At 53.4% G+C, this 22,488-nt stretch overlaps 1 protein-coding gene across 1 annotated transcript in view; it reads left to right on the forward strand.

Annotated features, from left to right (window-relative positions):
• Positions 1-22,488, forward strand: part of NLRC5 (NLR family CARD domain containing 5) — a 73,686-nt gene that overhangs the window by 31,001 nt on the left and 20,197 nt on the right. Inside the window, exons 11-26 of the mRNA XM_090260742.1 lie at positions 1,969-2,034; positions 2,536-2,619; positions 4,513-4,596; positions 5,525-5,614; positions 6,549-6,617; positions 7,420-7,488; positions 8,457-8,540; positions 8,939-9,022; positions 10,420-10,509; positions 11,317-11,361; positions 12,340-12,411; positions 13,301-13,384; positions 16,641-16,724; positions 18,225-18,314; positions 18,501-18,563; positions 21,028-21,114. Coding sequence (XP_090116868.1) covers positions 1,969-2,034; positions 2,536-2,619; positions 4,513-4,596; positions 5,525-5,614; positions 6,549-6,617; positions 7,420-7,488; positions 8,457-8,540; positions 8,939-9,022; positions 10,420-10,509; positions 11,317-11,361; positions 12,340-12,411; positions 13,301-13,384; positions 16,641-16,724; positions 18,225-18,314; positions 18,501-18,563; positions 21,028-21,114 — 1,245 coding nt within the window. The remainder of the gene's footprint in view (positions 1-1,968; positions 2,035-2,535; positions 2,620-4,512; positions 4,597-5,524; positions 5,615-6,548; positions 6,618-7,419; positions 7,489-8,456; positions 8,541-8,938; positions 9,023-10,419; positions 10,510-11,316; positions 11,362-12,339; positions 12,412-13,300; positions 13,385-16,640; positions 16,725-18,224; positions 18,315-18,500; positions 18,564-21,027; positions 21,115-22,488) is intronic.

Here is a 22,488-nt window from a genome sequence, read left to right on the forward strand (position 1 = left end):
CGAGCAGACTGACAGATGGGCTGACTGACAAACGGGGATGGATGAAGGAATAAACAAATCGAAGCAGCATAGACGTAGCCCAAGAATTAGTCGCTGTGTGTTGCTCTCCATGGTGCTGAATGGGCGTTGCCTGTTTGGGTCACGGGTTAGGTTAGGGGCTCTCTATGCCTCGTAACCCTAAAACTCCTTACAAATCTCTCACCATTTCTACTTTTTATTATCATGTAAAGGCTGGTGTCATGACTTTTTGGAGTCCTCAGGATTCATCACACCAGGACATAGGCACGCTTGCACATGTCTGGCACGGAGCACTCTTGCCAGTTCTGTTGTTCCTCTGTCAATCACAAAATCAGCTTTCTCTGGCTGTTTGGGGTAACAAGGGGTGTGCGGGCAGGGGGTGAAGTGCTGGTTTCCAGTCATGGGTTTCATGGCTCGGTGTCTGACCCTGCAGGAAGGCGGAACTCATCATCCTTCTCTCCCCACCCGCGGAGACAGTCGCAGAGCTACCTGGGTAAGAAGTTAGGGAGGGGACGGGTCTGGGCTCATCCTGAGAGGCCATGTGGCCGCAGGCAGGTGTGGGAAAAGGTGGCCGAGGGAGCATAAGGGAGCTGTAATGTGCAGATTCTTGCTACTGCTGCCCGGAGGAACAACTGACTTCTCAGAATTGGCGAAGGCCTTTACCTTCCTCCAGCATCTCAAGACCACATCTCGCTCCTGTGGTGAAGGAGCATCCCCGGAAGTCTCAGAGTGAGCCAGACCCTTGGGTGGGGGCAGGGGGACACATAAAGCTCCTGTTAGATTGATATTACTATGTAGGGGGAAGTCTTCTAACTGAAAAAAAGGAGGGGAAAGCAATTATAGTACCCACATTTTAGAGCTGGTCCGAGAATTAAAGGAATTAGTACACTTAATGTTCTTAGAGCACTAATGGCATCCAGTTGGCACTCAAATGCTGGCTATTCCATCTGTGCATGGATCCCAGCTTGGCCAGTCCTGGATGGGCAAAGAAAGGGAAGCTGCCTTTCCACGAAAGACCATTCCATCTGGGCTTCCCCACACCACTCCTCAGCTACGACTCAGAGGCAGATGAAGTTGTGTGTCCTTGACCAAGTCCTCTCCCTGCTCCGAGCCTCTATTTCCTCACTCATACAATGATTCAGTAGGGCCACTGCCTTTTCCCCCTCTGTTTAGTGATGTGACACCCAACGCGGTAGCCGTGTGGCTACTTAAATTTATATTAATTAAAATTAAGTAACATGGACATTTCAGTCCATCGGTCACATCAGCCACATTTCAGGTGCTCGGTGGCCACTGGAGGCCAGTGGCTGCCGTAACAGTTGGCACAGATACAAAACCTTCCTATCGTCGCAGGAAGTTCTGTTGGACGGCACTAGTGTCCGGGTTTGTGCAAACCTGGTTCCCACTGTCCCAGCTTCTCTACAGCCCTCAGCCCTCCCCTGGCCCAGCGGAAGAGAGCCTGGAGGTGCCGTGGCTTTTCCCAGCCTGACCCGCACACAGTCCCTGCCCCCAGCCTTCTGAACCACGGATAGTAAATCTACCAGTGAAAACAATCGCAGCTTAACCAGTAGCAACTGCTTTTCCCTAAGCTTCAGCTTTGTGCCTGTGGTGGGCACTTGGTCACATGTCACCTCATTCAACCCTCCCATCACTTGATGTGTTAGATATTACCATTTCATTTTAGAAAAGAGAAAACAGAGGCCCAGAGGGGTGAGGTTCAAGGCCACACAGCTATAGATGGATGGCAGAGCCAGAATTTGAATAAAGGTTCCACTCGACCTCACGCCTTTCGCTCCTTCTGCTTTGCTGAGTGGTGCCTTCCGCACCTTCATGCGAGCGTCTCTGTTCCTCATTCACTGTGGGTCATGCTAACGAGTCCTCAGCCCCTGGAAGCCAAGAGCTGAGCCTGGACTCCTGAGCCCAGGCCAATGTTGGATTTGTTCCTGCCAGATCCCCAGACCTTCAGGAAAGTGTCAGCCAGAGGAAAGAGGCTCAGAGCAGAAGCCTGACACTCAGGTACCTCAGTGGGATCCATTCATTGCCTTAAGGGGAGGGATGCGACATGGGCGGAGGGTCCCTTCCCAGAGGAGGCACAGCAGGCCAGGGAGGATAAAGGGAGAAGCAGAGGAGGGGCAGGGGAAGGACACAAATAACCCATCCTGTCCTGAACAGGGAGCACCTGGCCTAACAACATCAGTCATAACCGTAACTTAATGGGCCCTTGCTATGTGCTGGGCACTGTGGTATTTTATAGCCATCACCTCATTGTTATTCTTTTGAAAATTCTGCAAAGTACACATTGTTATTCCCACTTAACAGAGGAGGAGATTGAGTCTCAGATAGGTGAAGTGCCCCATCCAAGATCACCCAGTTACTGAGAAGCAGGGCCAGGATCAGCCACCAGGTCTGCCAGCCTCCTGGCTCCCCGGCTCCCACGCCTAGCAGTGGGGCTAGGAGCTAGAGGAGACAGCGTGTAGCTTCTTGCTCTGAGCCTATCTGCCCCCCACCCCACTGCAGGCTGCAGAAGTGTCAGCTAACCGCCTGTGATGTGGAGATGCTCATAGCCCAGCTCAGGGAAGGCCCCCACCTCGACGAAGTAAAGTGAGTATCTTGGGAGGCTCCGGGGCATGAGACAGGAGGGGAGGGCAGGGAGTGTAGGAAGGGCCTCAGCTTTGGGTGGATGGTATGGGGAAGGTGCCTCATTAAGAATCCAGGGGGCCCTGGCTGGTGTGGCTCAGTGGACTGAGCACCGGCCTGTGAACCAAAGGGTCGCTGGTTCGATTCCCAGTCAAGGCACGTGCCTGGGTTGTGGGCCAGGTCCCCAGTTGGGGGCACACGAGAGGCAACCACACAGTGATGTTTCTCTTCCTTCCTTCCCCTCTCTCTAAAAGTAAATAAATAAAATCTTTTCCAAAAAAAAAAAAAAAAAAAGAATCCGGAGGAGTCAGATCATCATAACAGCTCCTACGTTTTAGCGCTTGCCCTGTGCCAGGTGCATTTCCACGCATCCTCTCTAATCTGCACGTCTCTATGACGTAAGTACAGTTACTGTGCATATTTTATAGAGGAGGAAATCAAGCCACAGAAAGGTACATTTGCTCAAGGTCACACAGCTAGGAAGAGTTCAGGCCAGGGTTCAAGTTCAAACAGTCTTACTCCAGACCTTATCTTTATGGCCACTGTCACTGAGATCTGCAAAGCAGAAACCTTACCACACTGACATCTGTCTCCCAGACCAGAGTCGCTGGGTCCCCTCACCCTGTTCTCCCAGACTAGAGTGAGATGACCTCTTCTGTGGCTGGAGAAATTCCCATGATGTCCAGCTCCTGGGGGGACCCTTTGAGAGTAGGGCTTGGAGATTGGCGGAAGCCCTGTCATGTCCCCAGGAGGGACCCCTGCCAGGACCATCCCAGGACAACAAACGGGTATAAAGGTGGCGCGATGGAATGCCAGAGTGTGTTTTGAGGAGAGCGGCCCCACCCCAATGCGGATGGATGGGGTGAGGGCTGCTTTGCTGACTAAAGCTGATTTAAGCCTTGACCTGTCCCACCGGGAAAAGAACCAAGACAAGATTAGAAAACGTGGTTTTTACCAAACTCACATTCTTCCACCCACCTTGCCACTGCCGGCCGGCCCCGCCCCGCTTCTCTCACCTACAGTAAGGGCCCCATCACTCACCTGGTTACACAGACCAGACACCACTCAGCTCCGCCCCCTGTAGCCAGTCCATCCTGAGCTGACCTACGCCCTACATAGCTCTCCAAACCATTCTCTTTCCATCCACCTCCCTAGCCCAAACCACTCTCCCCTGTCACCTGGATGACCCCATCAGCCTCCTCGCAGGGCTCCCTGCTTCCACCCTGGCCACCTCCGCCCAGCACAATGTGAACTGCATTTCACTCCTACCCATCCCCTCCGCTCCCTCCCACTGCTCAGGATAAAGCCCCAAGCCTACAATCTCGAGTAATCCAGAACCCAGCTCCCAACCCCCAAACGCCCTCTGACCCCAGCCTCCCACCCAGTCCTCCACCCAGATGCTCTGGCTCCCTTTGAATGCACTGTTTCTGTGACTTGTCCCTCCCCCTCTCCTGCCTTATTGAACTCCTAGTTTTTCTAGCAAGCAGCTCCAACATCAGGGAAGCCTTCCCCAATCCCAGACTAGGTCACATGCCCCTGTCATCATGGAGTTTACGCAAGGAGCAATCATGGAGGTTGCAGCATAAACAAATGGTTGCAGGTGGGGCCTTGAAGTCAGGCGTCCCGGGTTCAAATCCCAGGCCCACCTTTGTGCAAGCGCCCTAACCAGTCTGTGCCTCAGTTGACTCATTTGTACGATGAGGATAATGCTAGTGCCTACTTCATAGGGTTGTTGTGAGGATTAAGAATCCAATCATTGTAAAAGCACCTAGTACAGTGCCCAGCGGGCAGTCCACAGTCTTTCAACATTCATCGTGCGGAAGGCTCACTTACTGGAATGACGCCTCCCTGTCTCAGCCTCTCAGGGAACCAGCTGGAGAATGAAGGCTGTCGACTGATGGCAGAGGCCGCCTCCCAGCTGCATGTCACGGGGAAGCTGGAGTGAGTCGCCCAGCCCAGTGTTGGGTAACAGGGAGGGCCCTGGAGAGTCCCAGCGGGTCCCTGCCACCCCCTGTCCCCATACCCCTGGTCACTCAGGGAGCTGCTCCCTACCACCCCCTCCTTTCTCCAACTCCAGCGAAGTGGGAGTGACTCAGCCATGTCTTGCTTTTGCCTCTGACATGAGCCACTTAGGTCCAGTTATTAAAGCCCCGTATAGAATGCGTCCCCTGTACGTCAGTGGCTTGTGTTCCAGTTTGTCCTTACGGCAGCCCTGGGGTGGCATGTCGCATTGAGGCCACATTGGGGTATTGGGGGGTGGGCACTGGGTGTTGGATTGGGATATGGGGGTGGGAAGCGGTGTGTTAGGGTGAGGGCATGGTGTTGGGTGGAAGGGTGGGCTGTCGGGGTTAAGCTGTTGTGTGTGCTGCGGTGTTGCATGGTGGGTGGGGCTGCTCTTGGGGGGGTGTTGGGGTCTTAGCATCAAGTGTGGTTTGGGGTGGGGGAGGGTTGAGATTGGGTAGCTGGTTTGGAGCCTTGGCTTTGTATTGAGTCCTGGCTCTGTGACTGAGTAGCTTGGTGGCCCAGGGAAAGTAATTTAATGTCTCAGAGCCTTGGTTTCCCCTTTGGTTAAACGTGTTTCGAGTGGCGGTTATTTTACATACCAGGGAACTGAGGCAAAAACAGGGAGTAGGTTCTTACCGCTCTAGCTGGAGAACGTTATCCTCTGAGTGGGGCAAGGGGTTCATGCATCCCTTGGCTCATGCTCAGGGGCCAGAGTCCTTTGAAGCCCCCTGGTTCAGGACACAGGACATCCCAAGGGTGACAGCCAGCCAGATGCTGAGCCAGGCGGAGGGGGCTGGAGCTGTCTGGGGCTGGAGAATTCAGCCCCTGCTGACGGCTGCCGGCCTCCTCCTCCTCCTCTCCGCAGCCTCAGTGACAACGGGCTCTCGGTGGCCGGGCTGCATGGCGTGCTGCGGGCAGTGAGGGCGTGCCGAACCCTGGCCGACCTGCACATCAGGTGAGCGCGCAGTGGACACCTGTCACCCACTCCCACCTCCGGCCCAGAGCTCCCAGGCTCTCCCATCCTTCTCGGCCTTGGTTGCCCCCAGAGAGAAGAACCGAATAAAACCATGATACGGCTGCAGTTTTAGTATTAGTGGTAGAGGAAGGAAATGTAAACATTTTAACTCGTCATTTTTATGATAAAGCTTTTCAAACCCACTCCAAGGTAGGGAGAAGGGTGTAATGTTTCCACTAATAGTGATCTACATTTTGTCACTCTTGTTGCGTCTGTCCGTTGCAAGCCTAATTTTTAGAAGAGAATTTGTTATTTTAATCCCATTTTTTTAATTAAAAGGAAGAAAGAAAGAAAGAACATTCACTGCATTAAAAAACAAAAGACTTGAAGGATCCACTCCAAAATGTTATCAGTGGTCATTGATAGATGGAAGAGGCTGTGTGTGGTTTTCCTTCATTTTCTTTTTACTTTATCCTATTTTCTAAATTCTCTGCGGGGACAAAGTATGGCTTTTGTAATGAGAAAAATACATACATAACATTCCGTTTGCAAGGCAAGGTTAAGGATGGGCAGCTGTAAGTTACAGCCTCGTGTGGCTTCTCCACGTCTGTCCTGACCTGGCAGGGACCTCACCCCGCTGGGTGAGTGCCCTCCCCCGAGGGTGCCTCCAGTGGGCACGGGGACGGTTTCAGCCTGAGTCCCAAACCAGAGAGACTACAGAACTGAAGCCTTCTTTCAAAGACTTGCCAGGAAATGAGGGCTGATAAGTCTATCCTGGAAGCTCAGAGGAAGTAAGGGGAGGGTCAGGAGGAGGGGCTTGAGCTACAGGCTGGGGGATGGCACTTTGGAGGCCCCTCCAGGTAGGGCTAAAACAGGATACGGAGCAGCAGGGACCCCATAAGCCTCTTGCCTCCTCCCTCTCTTCTCTCCGCAGCCTCAAGCACAAAACTGTCGTCCTCACGTTTGCCCCAGAGCTGGACGAGCAGGAGGGGAACCAGGAGAGGTAGGGCCCCAATGCCATCCCACTGCACCCCAGACCAGGGCCATTTCCTCCCTGGTTCCTGAAGCTAGACAGTGCCACTCAACTGCCAGGGGACCCTGACAAATTCCCAAGGCTTGCCCAGCCAGCAGGCTCAGAGGGGGATGCAGCCCTAATGGGGAAGGTCAAAAGACAGACCACTGCCCCATTTCCCTAGTGGTACCCAAAGAGAGCCCTGTGATTCAGTGTGGAGGTGGCACCCTGAGACAGGGGTGAAGTAGCCAGAGACCAAGGCCTTTTGGCCGAAACTCACAGGGAGGCCTGGCCTATAGCTCTGATTTTGGTCAGAACTTCTGGCTCCCTTAGGCATGAGGACCCTTTAGAGTGTTACCTCCTCCAAGGTGCCTTCCTGGATTGCCCCAGCTCAGCATATGGGCAGAGACTCAGCTCTTTGCTCTTCAGTGTCCATCTACAATGTCTTCTGTAGAGTCTGAGCATTTGAAGGCTTGCTTGAAGTGGAGACTAATGTCTCTGAAGGCACTGATGATGATGATGGTGATGGTGATGGGATTACTGATAGTAACAGCCAAGGTTAATTGGGCACTTCCTGATTGAGCACCAAGCACCAGACTGAGAGCATCCATGTACTTTCTCCCAGTAAGCACCTAAGGGATCTGCCCCTGGTTACACAGCCAGAGAGCAGAGAAGGCCAGCGGGAGCCGAGGTCTCTCTCCAGGCCCAGGCAGAGATCGGATGGTGGGAAGTGAGGCTGAGGACAGACTTTGGAGGCGTTTGCTCAGTCTGGCCTTGGTGTGTGTCTCTCCAGGGCTGTGTTTCCTGACAGCTTTATGCTCCAGATGCCCTGTGAGCTGCCCCAGTGCTCCCCCAGGGTCAGGTACGGTAATGACCTGCAGGTCGTGGTATTGGCCCAGCCTCCTCCCTCCCGCTGAGCAAAGCCTGTCCCTGGGCTCCCAGCCCCAGGTGCTGCCCGGGTGACACAACCTGCTGTATCCAGGAGCTGGGGCCTGGCTTCCCAGCCCCCCACCTCTCCTGCGCAGCCCGCCACCGGCGGGGCTTACAAGGCAGCCCGCTCAGTCACCTTCCTTGCCCAGGGGCCCCCTCCCCTTAGTGCCCCCAACTTCCAGCAGCTGAGGGGCTATGGGAACTGTGGACAGAGATGATGGGGAGCTTGCAGCCCCTTCTTTTTGGATCCTGGGTCCTGGGCTTGGAGGCTCAGCATCAGATACTCCTCTGGCCCTCTCTCCTATTCTCTGTCCATCTTTGTCTCTCTCTCTGTCTCTCTCAATTTTTTTCTGTCTCGTTTCCTATGGCCCTTTTCTCATTGTCTGTCTGTCTTCCTCTGGCACCGTGTGTGTGTGTGCACACACATGTGTGTGCATCTATCTCTTCTCTTCTTCTTCTCCTTCTTCTTCTTCCCCATCTCCTCTTCCTCCTTCTTCTTCTTTCTTCTCCTCCTCTACCTTCCTCTGCCTCCTTTTTCTCTCCCTCCTCCTCCTCCTCCTCTTTCTTCTTCACCTTCTCTTCATCTTCCTCCTTTTCCCCCTCCTCCTCCTCCTCTCCCTCCTCCTTCTCCTCTCTCTCTCCTTTGTGTCTCTCCACCTTGGTCTCTCTCTGTGTGTGTCTCTGACTCTCTGGTTCTTCTCTGCCTGTGTGTGACCATCTGTGTGTTGGCTGTTGGTCCCTCTTTGTCTACCGGTTGGAGTGCCAGATGCATCTCAGTCCCTCTCCTGCAAGCCTCGTCCTCTGCCTGTGTGTCTGGGGGTGGCTGCCGCTGGGGCCTCCTCTGCTGGAGCCTCCTCTGGGTGGGGCGGGGCTGCAGGGCTGTGGTTCTGTCCTCCTCAGGCTGACACACTGTGGTTTGCAAGCTGAGCACCTAGGGCAGCTGTGCCGAGCACTGAGAGGAAGCTGCTGCCTAAGCCACCTCGAGTGAGTGGCTGCTATTGGAAGGCGGGGGATGGGGGGCACGGGGCGCTAATCAGAGAGTGGGGGTTGGGTTTTCTTTTGCTTTTTAAGATTTAGATCAGCAGTTCTTTTTCCTGCCACAACCCAGAACCCCTTAAAGAATGTGGTGAAAGTTGAGCCTCTTCCCCTAGAATAAAATAAAGGCCCTCCTCATGTGACTCCCTCTGAAGCCTATCCCTGACCCCCTCAGGGTACCAAACTTCAGCTGGGAGACCCCAGCTGACCCAGTGTGAGCTGCTAAGATCTGGCCTGACAGCCCCCTTTCAGGAGAAGCGGAGTCACTGAGTGGGGTGCAGAGACAAAGTTCCTGCCCATCCCCACCCCTTCCGTCCACTAACCCGTTCTCCCCCTGCCCCTCCCAGCTTATCAGGTAATGCTCTGGGGGACAAAGGTGCGACCCAGCTGGCTCGGGAGCTCGCAAGGCTGGGCACGCTGCAGTCCTTGACGTGAGTAGCTGGCTGGGCAGAGCCTCTGAGGCTTGTCCTCATCAGACTGCAGGAGGGTGGGGGGGGTGTTCTTCCTACGTCTTCCCATCTCACTCCCTGCTGGGGTATCCACAGATTAAATCGGGAAATGCCTGTCAGTTGCCTGACACATGATAAGTGCCCAGCAAAGCGTGTCCTTCTCACTAAAACAGAGACTGGCCTCTGTCACTCAAAGAGCCAGCTTCTGACTTAAGGTCTCACTTCTGGAACCTGCCTCTGAGAGGCCCAGGTCACCGGGGGCAAGGCAGGCAAGGTGGGAAGCGTTACCTGACTAATGACACGGCTGGCAGCCATTCCAGCAATGCGGTGCAGGGAGGGGCCGTTTGATGGGTTGCAAGCTGGCAGGCAGGGAGTGTTCACACCCCACAGGACACCCAGGCAGGGTGCCCAGGCATCTGCAGGGCCCTGAGCACCTAGCAGAGACGGGAGATTTTCAGTGTGGGAAGGAGGCTCTGCTAGGGGGCCAGGATCCCCCAGACTTTGCATGCCACAGACCAGAGTTCCTGGGCCCTGAAAGACTCCTGTCATCTTGGTTCCCATATCCCCTCCTCCCCCCAGCTCTTCTGGGACAAAGTGGGAGGAGCCCCAATGAGCGGTTGCAGGTCCTAGGTTCCCGGTGTGACCTTGAACGGGTTCCATCAGTTCTCTGAGCCCCCAGTTCCCAGTCAGTTAACACAGAAACTGTAGAGGGGTGTATTTTGTCTGCAGCCATGGAATGAGAGCTGTGGCCCCAGGGTCCTTCCTGCTCCAACATTCTCACTGGGGTCCTGGGAAGGAGAGGAGGTTACCTGGGTTTGGGGTCTACACCTGGGTGGGGAGGAAGGCCTCACCCCTGCAGGCAAGTTATATGCTGACTGGGGCAAGTCCCCATGTCATCTTCTCGATGCCGTGAGCTCCTGGTATGACCCAGGGCCTGTGAGTGTCAGCAGTCCCCCTTCCAGGATCCCTGTCCCAAGGGGTGTGTCATTAAATGGCAAATAAAAACACCATAACAGACTGACAGACATGAAGGAAAGGCACACCTTTGTTCCTGCTTTTTGAGCAAGAGGCCCCCTTCATTTTCCTTTGTCACTGGGCACCACCTCTCAGAGTCATCACGCAGAGGGGACCACTGGGTTCTAATCTCAGCTGTCACCACCATGTCCTGTACCTGTGGGCAAGACCTTGCCACTCTGTGGGCCTTGGTTTCCCCCTCTGTACACTGGGGAGTTGGAAGAGGTGTTCTGACCCTCTAGAGTTCAGTGAGTTTCGTCGTCTGGAATCAGGGACGGCCCTCCCCTGCCCTGTGCTCTGACCACAAAGAGGGTGTTTCGAAGTCCCGGGTGCCCCCTGTCAACACCACTCCTGTGATTCTCCAGTCTCAGTGAGAACGGCTTGTCCCTGGACACTGCGTTCGGTCTGGCCCAGTGCTTCTCTACAGTGCAGTGGGTCCTCCATCTGGACATCAGGTGGGTGTGCCTCTGGGCCCCTGCCCGGTTCCCACCGCCAAACCCCCTGCCCCCGTCTCCTGCATCCTCAGGGCCTGAGTGCGATACCCGGTCAGTGTGCATGTGATGGGTGCCTGCTGAATGAATGGGTGGATGAAGGAATGAATGAAGGAATGAATGAATGAAGGAATGAATGAATATAGCCCCAGAGACACTCAAATTTCTCCATGGGACACAATCCATTGACTCCCTCCCTCACTCTCTGGTTTGTCCTGGGAGACCTTTAAGAAAACTGGGAGCTCCCTTGTGACCATTGAAATGCTCAGGGACCTGCTTTCATTGTGGGGTCTCTGCAGCTGACAAGACTGTAGAAGGGAAAAGGCCCCCAGCCACGCAGCTCCAGGACATGCCATGCAGATCACCCATGCTTTCACGGGAGGCCTGCCTGCTCCTCGCTCTCCCCTCCCAGGAGTGGGCGGTGTGATAGCGGACAGACCAGGTTCAATTCTAGGCTCACCCCTTACCCGCTGCGTGGCTTTGAGCCAGTCACTGAGCCTCTCCCACCTCAGTTTCCTCATCTGTAAAATGGGGATAAGAATACCTCCTTAGCTCACAACCTTAGCGTGAGAATCCAAGGAGACCATGTCACTGGTGGGCTTTGTGTGCGCCTTAAAATGCAGCGGCTGTCAGTGGAGTTATCGCAGTGTTTGCTGAGAACACGGGCCACCCTCCAGGCCCCCCTTGACCTGGTCAGTCTGCTCTCTTGCCCCTTCCTGGGAAGCAGGCCCTTCGCCTGTCCTCTGATCGCTGCCTCCTCTCTGCCCGCAGCTTTGAGAGTCAACGTGTCATCCTGAGAGGTGACGGAAGAGCCAGGTGAGGACAGAGGGCTTTGAGGGTGGGGTGCTGGGCTCCCCTCTCCCTCTGGTCCCCATCTCCTGCAAGAGCCCCCTGCCCCAGACCCATGCTGACCACTGTCAGCTCTAGAGTAAACCCCGGTGCTCAACACACACACACACACACACTCTCTCTCTCTCTCTCTCTCTCTCTCTCTCTCTCTCTCTCTCTCTGTCTCTCTCTCTCTCTCTCTCAGTAATCAGCTGCCATAAATCTCTCCTGGAACAAGCCAGGGCAGAGGGAAGGTGGGTGATGCCACACAGAGCAGGTGCTGGCAGATAGCTGCTGTGTAGGAGGGAAGAGGGAAACTGAATTTCTGTCTCTCGGGGACTTCTGCAGACCTCCTGGTTTCATATGACTCACTGACCTTTCACATTCTGAGGGTCACATTCGAGAAGCCAGAGCAACCGTCAGTGCTCTGAAGAAGTTTCCAAGTCTTTGTTGTAAATAACGAACAATAGTTAGTTCTCCATAGATGTGGCCTGCTGCCCCCTAGTGGGGCACCCCGGTCTCACCTGTGAGGTTGGCGGGCCCAGGAGCCGCCTAATGTGGGACTGGCGGGGTTGACGTGACAGGGGACGACATCGCCATGCCAGGTGGCTGTCTGAAACCAGGGGTGGTCCCAGGCCGGGGTGATCTTGCTTCTTGATCTAGGGTCTCTATTTCTGGGGACCATCTGGATTTTTGAGGCCAAAAGAATGGTGACACTGGGCCACAGAAGTCATGTGAAGGCCACATCCATGAGCAGAGCAAGGAGGGGCCCTGCCCTGGCTCCCCCAACCTGGTCAGGTGCCACCACCCTGGGTGTAAGCTGCTGTCTTTCTCCCTGTGGCTTCCGTTCCCTAGGCCTCAGGTTCCACACCTGTACAGTAAGGGGTTTGATTGTCACAAGGGTCCCTTCCAGCTCCAATGTAGGTGATTTGAACTTCCCTCTCAAAATGTTTACCCCGTTCCTAGGGATCTGCCAGAGTTGCCAGCTGGAGCCCAGGCCTCGGGGTTCGGTCAGCCCTGCATCCCCAGGAGCTTCTGGTACCGCCTTACCCACTTCTCGTTTGGGGGTAACCATAATGGGGTGGGGGCTCAGGGAGTGAGGAGAGCCAGGGGTCAGGGGGCAGGCTGGGGACTGGGAGAGAGAGGAAAGAGGATTTGAGAGAAGGGGAAAGAAAGAGGGTGAGCATGAGGACGGGTGATGGAGCTGGCGGGCCCAGCATTCCAATTCCACCCTGACTTCTCTGAAGACTTTCCAGCTCCGCTGTGAGGGGCTATGAGACCCTGGCTGGGCCCCTCCACTCTCCTGGCCTTGGTGTCTTCACATAAGAAGAGACAGCCAAGCAGGGGCTGAACGGTTGCCCCTGTCCTGAGGAGGGAGTGGGGATAGCCAGGCAGGGCGGCCAGCTTGCACAGAGGCCTGGAGGAGTGAAAACTTGGCTCTTGGGGAACATTTCAGTGTGGCCGCAGCCTATGCAGGGAGAGTGGAGGCAAGCGAGGCCAAGGGAAAGACGTTTCGCTGTTGCCCTAAGGATAACGGGGAGCCACGGAGCGTTTTCCACCTAGGAGAAGCCTGGTCGGGCTTGCACTGTTAAAAGAGAGGGCACTGGCGGGGTGGAGAGAGATGGGAGGGAGGCAAGAGGGGAAAGCTGGAGGGAGCTGACGTGGTGAGCGGTTCGGACTCAGGCAGGACTTGGTGGGGGGCACTTCGGGGCAGGAGTAGGGCAGCTGGGCACGCAGAGGGTCACACTGAGGGGAACGGGCGCTCTGGGAGACTTGGGGGTGGGAGGTGTGCCCAGTGGAGGAGCAGCCTACAGCCTGCAGCTTGGGGAGGAGGGTTCTTGGGAGAAGCAGAGAGCCCCTGGCGCTGGACAGGGGCCCTGAGCCCTCTCTGATCTGACCCCTTGCTCTGCCCACTGATACTTTTCAGCCTCAGGGAATGTCAGCTGGAGCCCCCGAGCCTCACCCACCTCTGTGAGACTCTGGAGAAGTGCCCCGGACCCCTGGAAGTCAAGTAAGCAAGAGGGACACAGCCCCAGAGGGCACAATGTGGGCATCTTTGCGGTGACCTGGGGGGAGTGCAGGCGTGTCCTCATTCGAACCCAGGGGAGTCCTTTCTGGTTGCTTCCCACCAGACCCCACAGCCCAGCCCCATGGGAGTTCCCTGACCCATTGGTAGAAGCCCTGTTGCTCCCAAAGCCCAGCTCCTCAGCCCTCCCACTGAGAGAGGCTATGTGGGGCCTGCGGCTTTACCTTCCCCATCGGCTCAACTCCGGGCACCCAGGGGCTCCAGTCACAGCCCCCACAATGGCTGGCACCCACCTGGGCCTCGCTTCTGAAGGGCCCTTCTCAGGGCATCCCCCTTTGGGTGACCAGCTCCCCAACTCAGAACACCTGGGGCTGTGACCAAAGCCTGGACTTGGAACTAGGAGTCCTGGCTGAGTCACCCTCAAGCAGGGAACTTTGGACTTTGAAGTCACTGGGCCTCAGCCTTGTCCTCAGTTAAGTCAACAGTCAGCCTTTCCTTTTGTTGTCCCTGTTGTGGTCGTACTAACAGTAATTACCTTAAGATAAAGAAACCCAAGACAAGCCTGCCTCACCTAAGCAACCCCTTCCACTCATCAGATCAATGTTGTCATTGTCCTTGTGACTTTCTACTCCTTGTCACTTGCATTTGCATACCCAGCTTTTCCGTCTTTGTACTCACAGACTAGCCGAATTCTGCCATTTTACTTCATGTCGCTTTGCCATTTTGCTGGCCTTTTTTTGCTTTCCAGTTCCCATCTCACGTGCCCTCCCGGCCCTTGTCACGAGCTTGTCCGTGTTGACCACCTGACTGACGTGGCTCCTTCCACAACTTCCTACCACTTCAAACACATTGGACACAGAGGGCAGGGTTCCAACATTGTGAACAGACAGGATCTTATCACGGAAGATCTCTGCACCGAGCTTTCCCGGAATACGAAGCCATCAAGAACCAACAAATTTTTTCCTAAACAATTTATGTGAGAATAGTTTCTGACTTGATTTGCAGGAAAGCGGCAAAGCTAGTCCAGAGAGGTCCCTCACCCAACAGCCCCTGGTGGTTAACATCATCCCTTATCATGGCACATCTGTCACAACAAAGTAACCAGCCTTGGAACGTGACTATTAACTACACTCAGACTTGATTCTGAGTTCACCAGTTTTCCCACGAAGGCTCTGTTTCTGATCCAGAGTCCCATCCAGGTCCCACTCCCATTCAGTTGTCTTGTCTTTGCCTCCTGTGGCCTGTGACAACCTCTCAATCTTTCTTTGTCATCCATGACCTTGACAGTTTTGAGGAGTCCTGGTAAGGTGTTTTGTGAAATGTCCCTCAATATGGGTTTGGCTGACGTTTTCTTCATGGTGAGATTGGGATGATGGGTTTGGAGCAAGAAATACTACCAAGGTGCAGGGCCCGCCTCAGCCCATCTCAGAGGGGTGAGCTATGGACTTGACTTTTCACTGTTGATGTTGACCTTGATGGTCAGATTTTATTTCTGTAGAGTTACTTCTTAATTTAGAAGTAATTTTATTATGGAGATAAGTATATGAGGTATGTCCAGAAAGTATCCAGCCAAGTGTTAGGAAAAAGAGAGACATTTTATTGAAGAACATACAAGATACAGGATGTGTGAGCAGGCATATCATCATGATGAAGCTGCCAATCACCATAGCTGTGGCCTTCTGAATCATTCAAATAGTTTCCATGGAGGAATGTTCAAGCTTAGTACAAAATCTGATGCAGATTCATTACTCTACTCAGTCATTTTGAATGTGACAGCCAAACAGTATACATGCTCACTCAACGATGTCTTCTGTCCCCACTAACTAGTACAGTGAAGTCGTCATTGTTCACACATGCGCATTCCAGTCCACTTTCCTTAGCTACGAGGTTACATCGATGTCACGCAAACCGTTCTCCTCATATTAACAATGGCTGGACTTTTCCCAGACAGACCTTCATATATAAAATCAGAGAAAATAGTGTAATGGAGTCTTAGTTCCCCTCTACCTCCCTCAATAATTTATCACTCCATGGCCCCAACCCACACACATGCCTGCGCATAGGCACACACATGTGTGTAACACACCTCATTTTGAAGCAATTCCAAGACACCTTATAATTTCATCTGTAGATATTTCGGTATGCATAGCTAAAAGATAAGTACTCTATTGTTTAACATACCACAAAACCAGTATTGAAAGAGTTCACCCACCTGGGACTGTAGACACCGAGAACTACAGGGGAGAAATATTGCCTGTCTTATTATGATTAGCGCCTTCCAGGAGAACAGGAAGCTAAGCTCAAAAGCAGAACTACCTGATGGCATGTAGGTTAAAGCGTCTATAGGATAAAATCATGAGACACGGAAGGCCATGAGTTTGGGGTTCTGCTGGGAACTGATTGGTTGGTGGAGATGAGGTCAGGGTAATGAATCATTTCTCTGGGTCTTGAGGACAGCTCTGAGGTCCTTTCCAGCATCCTTCTGTCTAGTCTCATGGGGAAGTATCCAGGGGGGTTTGTTTGTTCCACCTTAGCGGTCAGGAGCTGAGTCATACCTGAGTCCAGATGTTTTCTTTAGCCTGATCATCACTCAGGTCCGGGCTACTGCCTTTTGCTGCTTCAGGGGTTGCTGATTATCCAGGGGAAAGGTTAGGGCTCTTAGAGGTGAAGAGAGAGATGATCTTCAGAGCTAGGATTTAAAACTAAACCTAGTCAAAGTCATAAGGACCCTAAAATAGTAACGTCGTTTTATGACATATTAAAATCATCAAATATCCCCTCAATGTTTAATTGTCCTTGATGGATGTTTTTTACACAATATTCGCCTTTTAACATGAACCCCCCATTGTTTGCATGTGCCACAAATTATTCAGCTCCTCTGCCCCCCCAACCCCCCGTCAAGTATAGGTAGACATCCAGGTTACTTCCAGTATTTTTGGTTCAGGTTTTTGGCTTTAGTTTCTTTGTTTTGTTTCCTTCTGTAGCATTGCAGCCAATACTGCAAAAAGCACTCTTCTGAGAAGTCAAGGAAAGCTAACCTGTCATCACCCAGCGCCCCCTAAGTGTACATGACCTTCCTTGTCCTCCATCCCCCACGATATCACCAGGATCTGGGGTTCAGAGGGAATGTTTAGGCCCCAACCCTGGCTTAGGGCCCATTCCTGGCCGGCTCTGGCCATGCGGCCCAGCCCCCGCTTGTCCCGGGGACTTCTGCGCCTCATTCAGATGCCTTCTGTCACAGGTTGTCACGCGTGGTGCTGAGCGACCGGAGCCTGAACACCCTGCTGGGGCGCCTGCCCCGGCTCCCGCAGCTGAGCCTCCTACAGTAAGACTTTTCCCCGATTTTCTGCGCAGCCTGAGGCTTGTGCGTTGCAGAACCACCCCCTCCCTCCCGATCCCTCCTTCTCTTGGGCTCTGTCACCATTTTATCTGTCACAACTGGGAGCTCGAGTCTACTTCCAGCTCTCTCCTCACCCTCTCCAGGGAGTTATTCGACCCCTCTGGGCCTCAGTTTCCTCATCTGATAAATGGGATTAATACTCCCCAACCCCTGCCCCCGGGATGGGACTCAAACAAGACAGATGGGCTATCAGACTTCGCCCCTCCCACGGGAAAGTCACCTGCTCCTAGAACAGGACTTGCCACCTGTGGGTCATGTGTATGCCACACACCATTTTTTAAAGGTCCTATCCCACTTGGTAAAAGGGGAATTTAGCAGCATCCCCTAAAGTATTTATAATTCTGTTTTCTAATTTCAGCTCAGACTGGTTAGAATTTAAAAAGGATTTAGTTTAAACCTTCTAGCAGGGGGAAAAGCTGCAGCTGAGATGGAAAAATACAGCAGGAAATTCAATTGTATCGTTACTAACAGCAACATAAGTCCTAGTGCTAAGGACCCCCGGGACACCTGGGGCGGCCCCCATTGCGCCAGGATCCCCACCGTCCCTGAGTGCTGTGCGGAGGAAGGTGGGAGGCGGTGACTTTCCGGGGGTGGACAAGTGTGGCTGAGCTCACACCAACCCCCAGGCACCCACTCTGGTCCTACCCTGCCAGGAGAGAACGGGTCAGGAAGGGCTGCTCTGGACACAGAAGGTTAAAATGGACAGGGGCAAAGCCTCTGGCCAGAGAGGGACTTCTCTACACCCCTGTTACACAGCATCTGTCTTTGGAACTAGATGGCCGGCCTGCCTGTCGCCAGGACTTACACTTTGTATTACTCAGTCCGGAGTGTTTGTGCTCGGCTGTGAGCCAGGAATTTGGGGGGGGGGAGTTCTGGAGACACAGTTAGGGGGCATTAGTGCTACCACCTGCATCTAGTGAGGAGTGAGGTCTGGGACGCTGCTAAACATCCTGTAGGACAGCCCCCAACAGCCATTCTAAGGGCTGACACATCCTACTCTCTGTCAGCAAGACTCGCCTGGTAAGTCTCTGCTTAAGAGGGAAACAGTATATTAGTAACAAGCATGGGTATCGGCCAGGCAGTGTGCACGCTCTATGTAATTAAATCCTCACGGCACCTGCAGAGGAAGGTATCCTATGAGTCAAGTCCTGTTAACAAGGTAGGGAAGCTGAGGCTCAGAGAGCTTAAATGACTCATGTAAGGACACACAGCCAGTATGCAGAACTGGGGCTCAAACCCAAGTCTGTGTGACCCCAAGCCCCTATTTGTCCCTCCCGAGTCCCCACTCCTTCCTTATTGCTGTGCTGGCCCGCCAGTCCTCTTCATCCCCTCAGTCCTTCCCCTCCAGCCTAGCCCGGTTCCTTGCCCACTGATCTTGCTGGGCTCTGACTCGCTGACTTAGGGTCTTGCCCCTTTCCTTCTCAGGCTGAGCCAGACACCACTGTCCCCAGAAAGCCCCGTCCTGCTGGCTCAACTCTTCAGCCTGTGCCCACGAGTTCAGAAGATGCATCTCAGGTGGGTGTTGCCCTGGGACAACTGGGCTGGTCTTGGAGGGTTCGGCCTGAAGTCTGGTGGGTGGGAGGGGTAGGATGGAGGCGGTAGGACCCAAGTCAGAGGCTCAGCTTCTGCGGGAGGGTAACCTCCTGGGGGCCTCCTGAGGCTGTGGCCAAGGGTGGCTGACCCAAGGACTGTGTGCTCCAGGTCCTTGCATGACGTGAGCCTGCACTTCAGGTCTAGAGAGGAGCAGAAAGGCGGGTGCTGTGGGTAAGTCCCCCAGGGCAATGCCCTGGCAGCCATTCGGTGCTGGGGACCAGTCGACCTGGCTCCTGAATGGCCAGAGCACAGGCAGCAGAGGGTGTGCAGAACGTCCCCCTAGGAGGACCTGCAAGGGGACTTATATTCTCCCATATGAAGGAGCAGGGGTCCAGAGAGCACTGTCCTTTGTCAAAGGCAAAGCAGTACACGTCAGACTGGACCAGGCTAAGAACTCAAGAAGAAGGACTTCACAACCTGCCCACCAGGCTTTAAATCCCAGCTCCAGAGTCCTGGCCAGGTAGCTCAGTTGGTTAGAACATAGCCCCAATACACCAAGGTTGCAGGTTCGAGCCCAGCTCAGAGCACATACAGCAACCAATGAATGCATAAAAAAGTGGAATAACAAATCTCAGTCTCTCTCTCTCTCTCTCTCTCTCTCCCCTCAATAAATAAATACAATTAAAAACAAATTTTTAAAAAATCCCAGCTCCACAAGGGCTTGGCACTTTGGGCAAGTTTCCTTAACCTCTCTGATCCTCAGCTTCTGCGGCAGGAGAAGGGAGACCCCATGCTGCAGGGCATTTGCAAGGACTAAATGAGACAACCTGTGAGGCATGAGTGGCATAGGTGCCAGGGTCCCTCCGCTGCTGACTCCTGAACCAGTCAGTGCTGTGTGGTTACCCCGGTGAGAGGGGGCAGGTATTGCACTGGAGGCAGGATAATGGGGCAGGAGGATGGCCTCTGAATGCAAAGGTGACATTTTTGATAACTATTTGATACCACTGGCTCCCAAGGGCCCTTGGACCAGCGCATCCTGAGCTGTGAAATAATAAACAGAAGAGTTAATATTTGTTGAGCATCTGCAAGGCACCACTCTTTTAAAAAAAAATTATTATTGGTTTGAGAGAGAGAGAAACATCAATTTGTTGTTCCACTTATTTATGCAGTCATTGTATGTGCCCCAACCGGGGATCAAACCTGCAACCTCATTGTATCGGATGACACTCTAACCAACTGAGCTACCTACCCAGGGCTGCAAGACACCATTCTGAGAGCCTTATGTACATCATTTCCTATAAACCTCACAACTGTGGTCACCGTGCCCATTACATGTGGTAAGGGGTGCAGCTGGGGACCGGAACCTAGGCTCTCCTACAGCACTCCTACAGCACTCCTAGCCTGGGGGCAGACAGACTTTTTTGGTAAAGAGCTAGATTATAAAGATTTGGGGTTTTGCAGGCCACACAGTCTGTCAGAGCTGCCTTACAGCTGTAGCTTAAAAGCAGCACAGACAGCTCGCCAGCCGTGGACGTGGCTGCGTGCCAGTTCAACAGCATAGAGGACACGGCGACTCGAATGTCATATAATGCCTGTGTCATGAACTGCTATTCTTTTGATTTTGTTCCTCAACCCTTTGAAAATGGGAACATCGCCCTTAGCTTGCAAGCCATCCCAAAACAGGTGGCCTTGGCTGCAGGTTTTGACTCCTGTCCTCGCCTGACACTACCCTGACTTGTAGCGCGCCGTGACGGTTCCTACGCCAGGGGTGTCCAGAAGATAGGACAGAGACCAAGTTCACTGAATCTTTAGTGAGGTCTCTCTTCCCTCTGAGACCAAGAAGACATCTCCGTTTGGGTATTAGTGGGTCCTTAAGACCTAATGCTAAGCTCCGTTCTTAAGAAAGAGCGTGCTCAGCAGCTGTCAGCATCTGGCTGGGACTTACCGATGGTGTTTTGCCGTCAGGAGTTCACGTCTGTTTCTGGCTGGCGAGGCCGGCTTCCCATTGGAGTAAGTGATACAGGGTTTTCTTTTACTGTAAGTGAGTCAAATAAAAAGAATGAGCTGATTTAAAATTAGGAAGGAAAAGTAGCATAAAAGGGGATTTAGGACCATTGGGAAAACAGTGAAGGAAAGGAACAGGAATAAAAATCTGAAATACTGGTTTTGGGAACTTCCTGATTGTATGATTTTTTTTTTTTTTTTTTTTTTTTTTTAGTTTCTGGCTGGTCACAGGCTCTTCCTTTACCTTATTGTATGGTCTCCTTTTAGGCCTTTCAAGGGCAGATTTACCATTCCTTTGAACTCCAGCATCTATAGCCCTCTGCCTGGGCAGACCTTGCCCTAACACCCCCCCCCATGTCTGTTTATTAAAGTGACCCCAAGAGCTGTCATTTTGGAACGGGAGCTTGAATCAGAATCGCCTGGAGAGCGTTGCCCCTAGAGTTTCTGATTCAGTGGGTCTGGGTTGAGTTCCCAGACTTTACATCTTAACAAGTTCCCCCTTCGAGAACCACTTCCCCAGAGGGAGCATGGGCAGACGGGGGAAGCAGGTGGGATCTGCCATAGGGGAGGGGGAAGTGGTGGATGTTAGGTATTCCAGAGGGTCCCAGCTTGGGTGAGGCCACCCCCGCCACAGGCCAGGGCAGACTAGGTCTGAGAGGCTCAGTGTCCCAGACCGTTCCCCCTCCTCCAGCAGGTTCACGGGCTGCGGCCTCCGCCAGAAGCACGTGGAGCCGCTGTGCAAGGCTCTGGGGAGGTGTGACAACCTCAGCGAGCTGGAGTAAGTGGGGGGGAGTGGGGCGGGGAGGGAAGTCTGGGAGCGTGCGCCTGGGTGGCACTGGAGGTGGGGGTATGTGTGTATCTGTGTGTGTGTGTGTGTGCGCGCGCCTCTCAGGGCCAGCTATCGGGATGCCCGGGACTCTGGGTCACCTCCTTCAAGTTCCCCTGCACCCACTTTGTCCCTCCCACGCCCTCACTCCTGCCTCGGTGGAGCTAGTTCAGAGTGTAGCCTTGATCCAATTTGGGGGGTACTTCAAAAAGGGCCACAGGAGTCCCTTGGCCTCGTGTGGAACCAGGCATTGGAGCCCTGCTGGCTGCTGGGCCCTCACAGGAGGGACCCACCAGTTTGTCTCAGCCTGCAGAGGGTCCTTGAGCCAGCTGGCTGGGGACCTGAGAGCTTTTGTACTATGGAGAAGTGATATATCTGCGAGGCCTGTCTTGGGGGCCCAGATAGGGTAGCCCCGCATGAGTTGAAGAATATTAATAATAGCCAACGTCTGTTGAGCAGTTGCTCCGCTGTTCTAAGTGCTTTAGATGTTCTTTTTATCCTCCCAACGAACCTAGGTACTGTTATCCCCACTTTACACATGGGAGAGCTGAGGCTCAGAGAGCTTAAGGGCTCGTCCGGGGTCCCACAGCCAGCACAAGGCAGCCTTTTCACAGCTGTCAGGAGTTTAGCTTAGGGCCTATGGGAATTATGGAGGGCTGTATACAGAAAACAATAAGTTCAGTTTCTGCCATGGTGCGGCCAAGAGGAGAAACATGGCTGATGGAAATCCTGTATTTCAAAGAAAGAGTAATAAGCATTATGTTTTTGAGTTTGGGGTTTTTTTCATTGTAGAAGGTACTTCTTATTTTAAAGATTATTAACGGGCCTTGTGAGACCAACTAATTTTTACAGTTTCTCAGGAAAAGGCAAAATAAACAAGCCTCCAAGTGTCATAATCAGGAACAATATGGTGCAAAGATGCAGGACAAAAGTCAGATATTCCAGGGCCCACAAGTCAGGTTGCGTCTCAACGGGCAGAACCCGCAGCGCTCCAATGAAGGGACGTGAGAAAGTATCCAAGTGCAATTTCCAATATGGCATCCCCGAATTCAAAGAGGAACTCTGTTGGGTAAACACACCCCCTGAGCGTCTTTCCCCTGAATTTAGTCTCGGTCCACCACGGCAGCTCCCAACTGCTGTGGGCCAAGGGCGCAGGTAGTGAAAGCTAATAGCTTTTTCTCTAACCCCTGGAAGCCAGCGCGGGTCCTGGGCGTGGCCGGCAGTTGGGGACTGGGTAACTGTGGTGCTGGGGACACGGAGCTGTTGTGTGATGGGGATGATGGCGGTGGTGACGGAGATGGTGTGTGTGTGTAGGGGGAGGCTTGG

Source organism: Furipterus horrens, unplaced genomic scaffold (assembly GCF_987537825.1).
Source record: "Furipterus horrens unplaced genomic scaffold, mFurHor1.1.pri manual_scaffold_13, whole genome shotgun sequence".
NCBI classification, from domain to species: Eukaryota; Metazoa; Chordata; class Mammalia; order Chiroptera; family Furipteridae; genus Furipterus; species Furipterus horrens.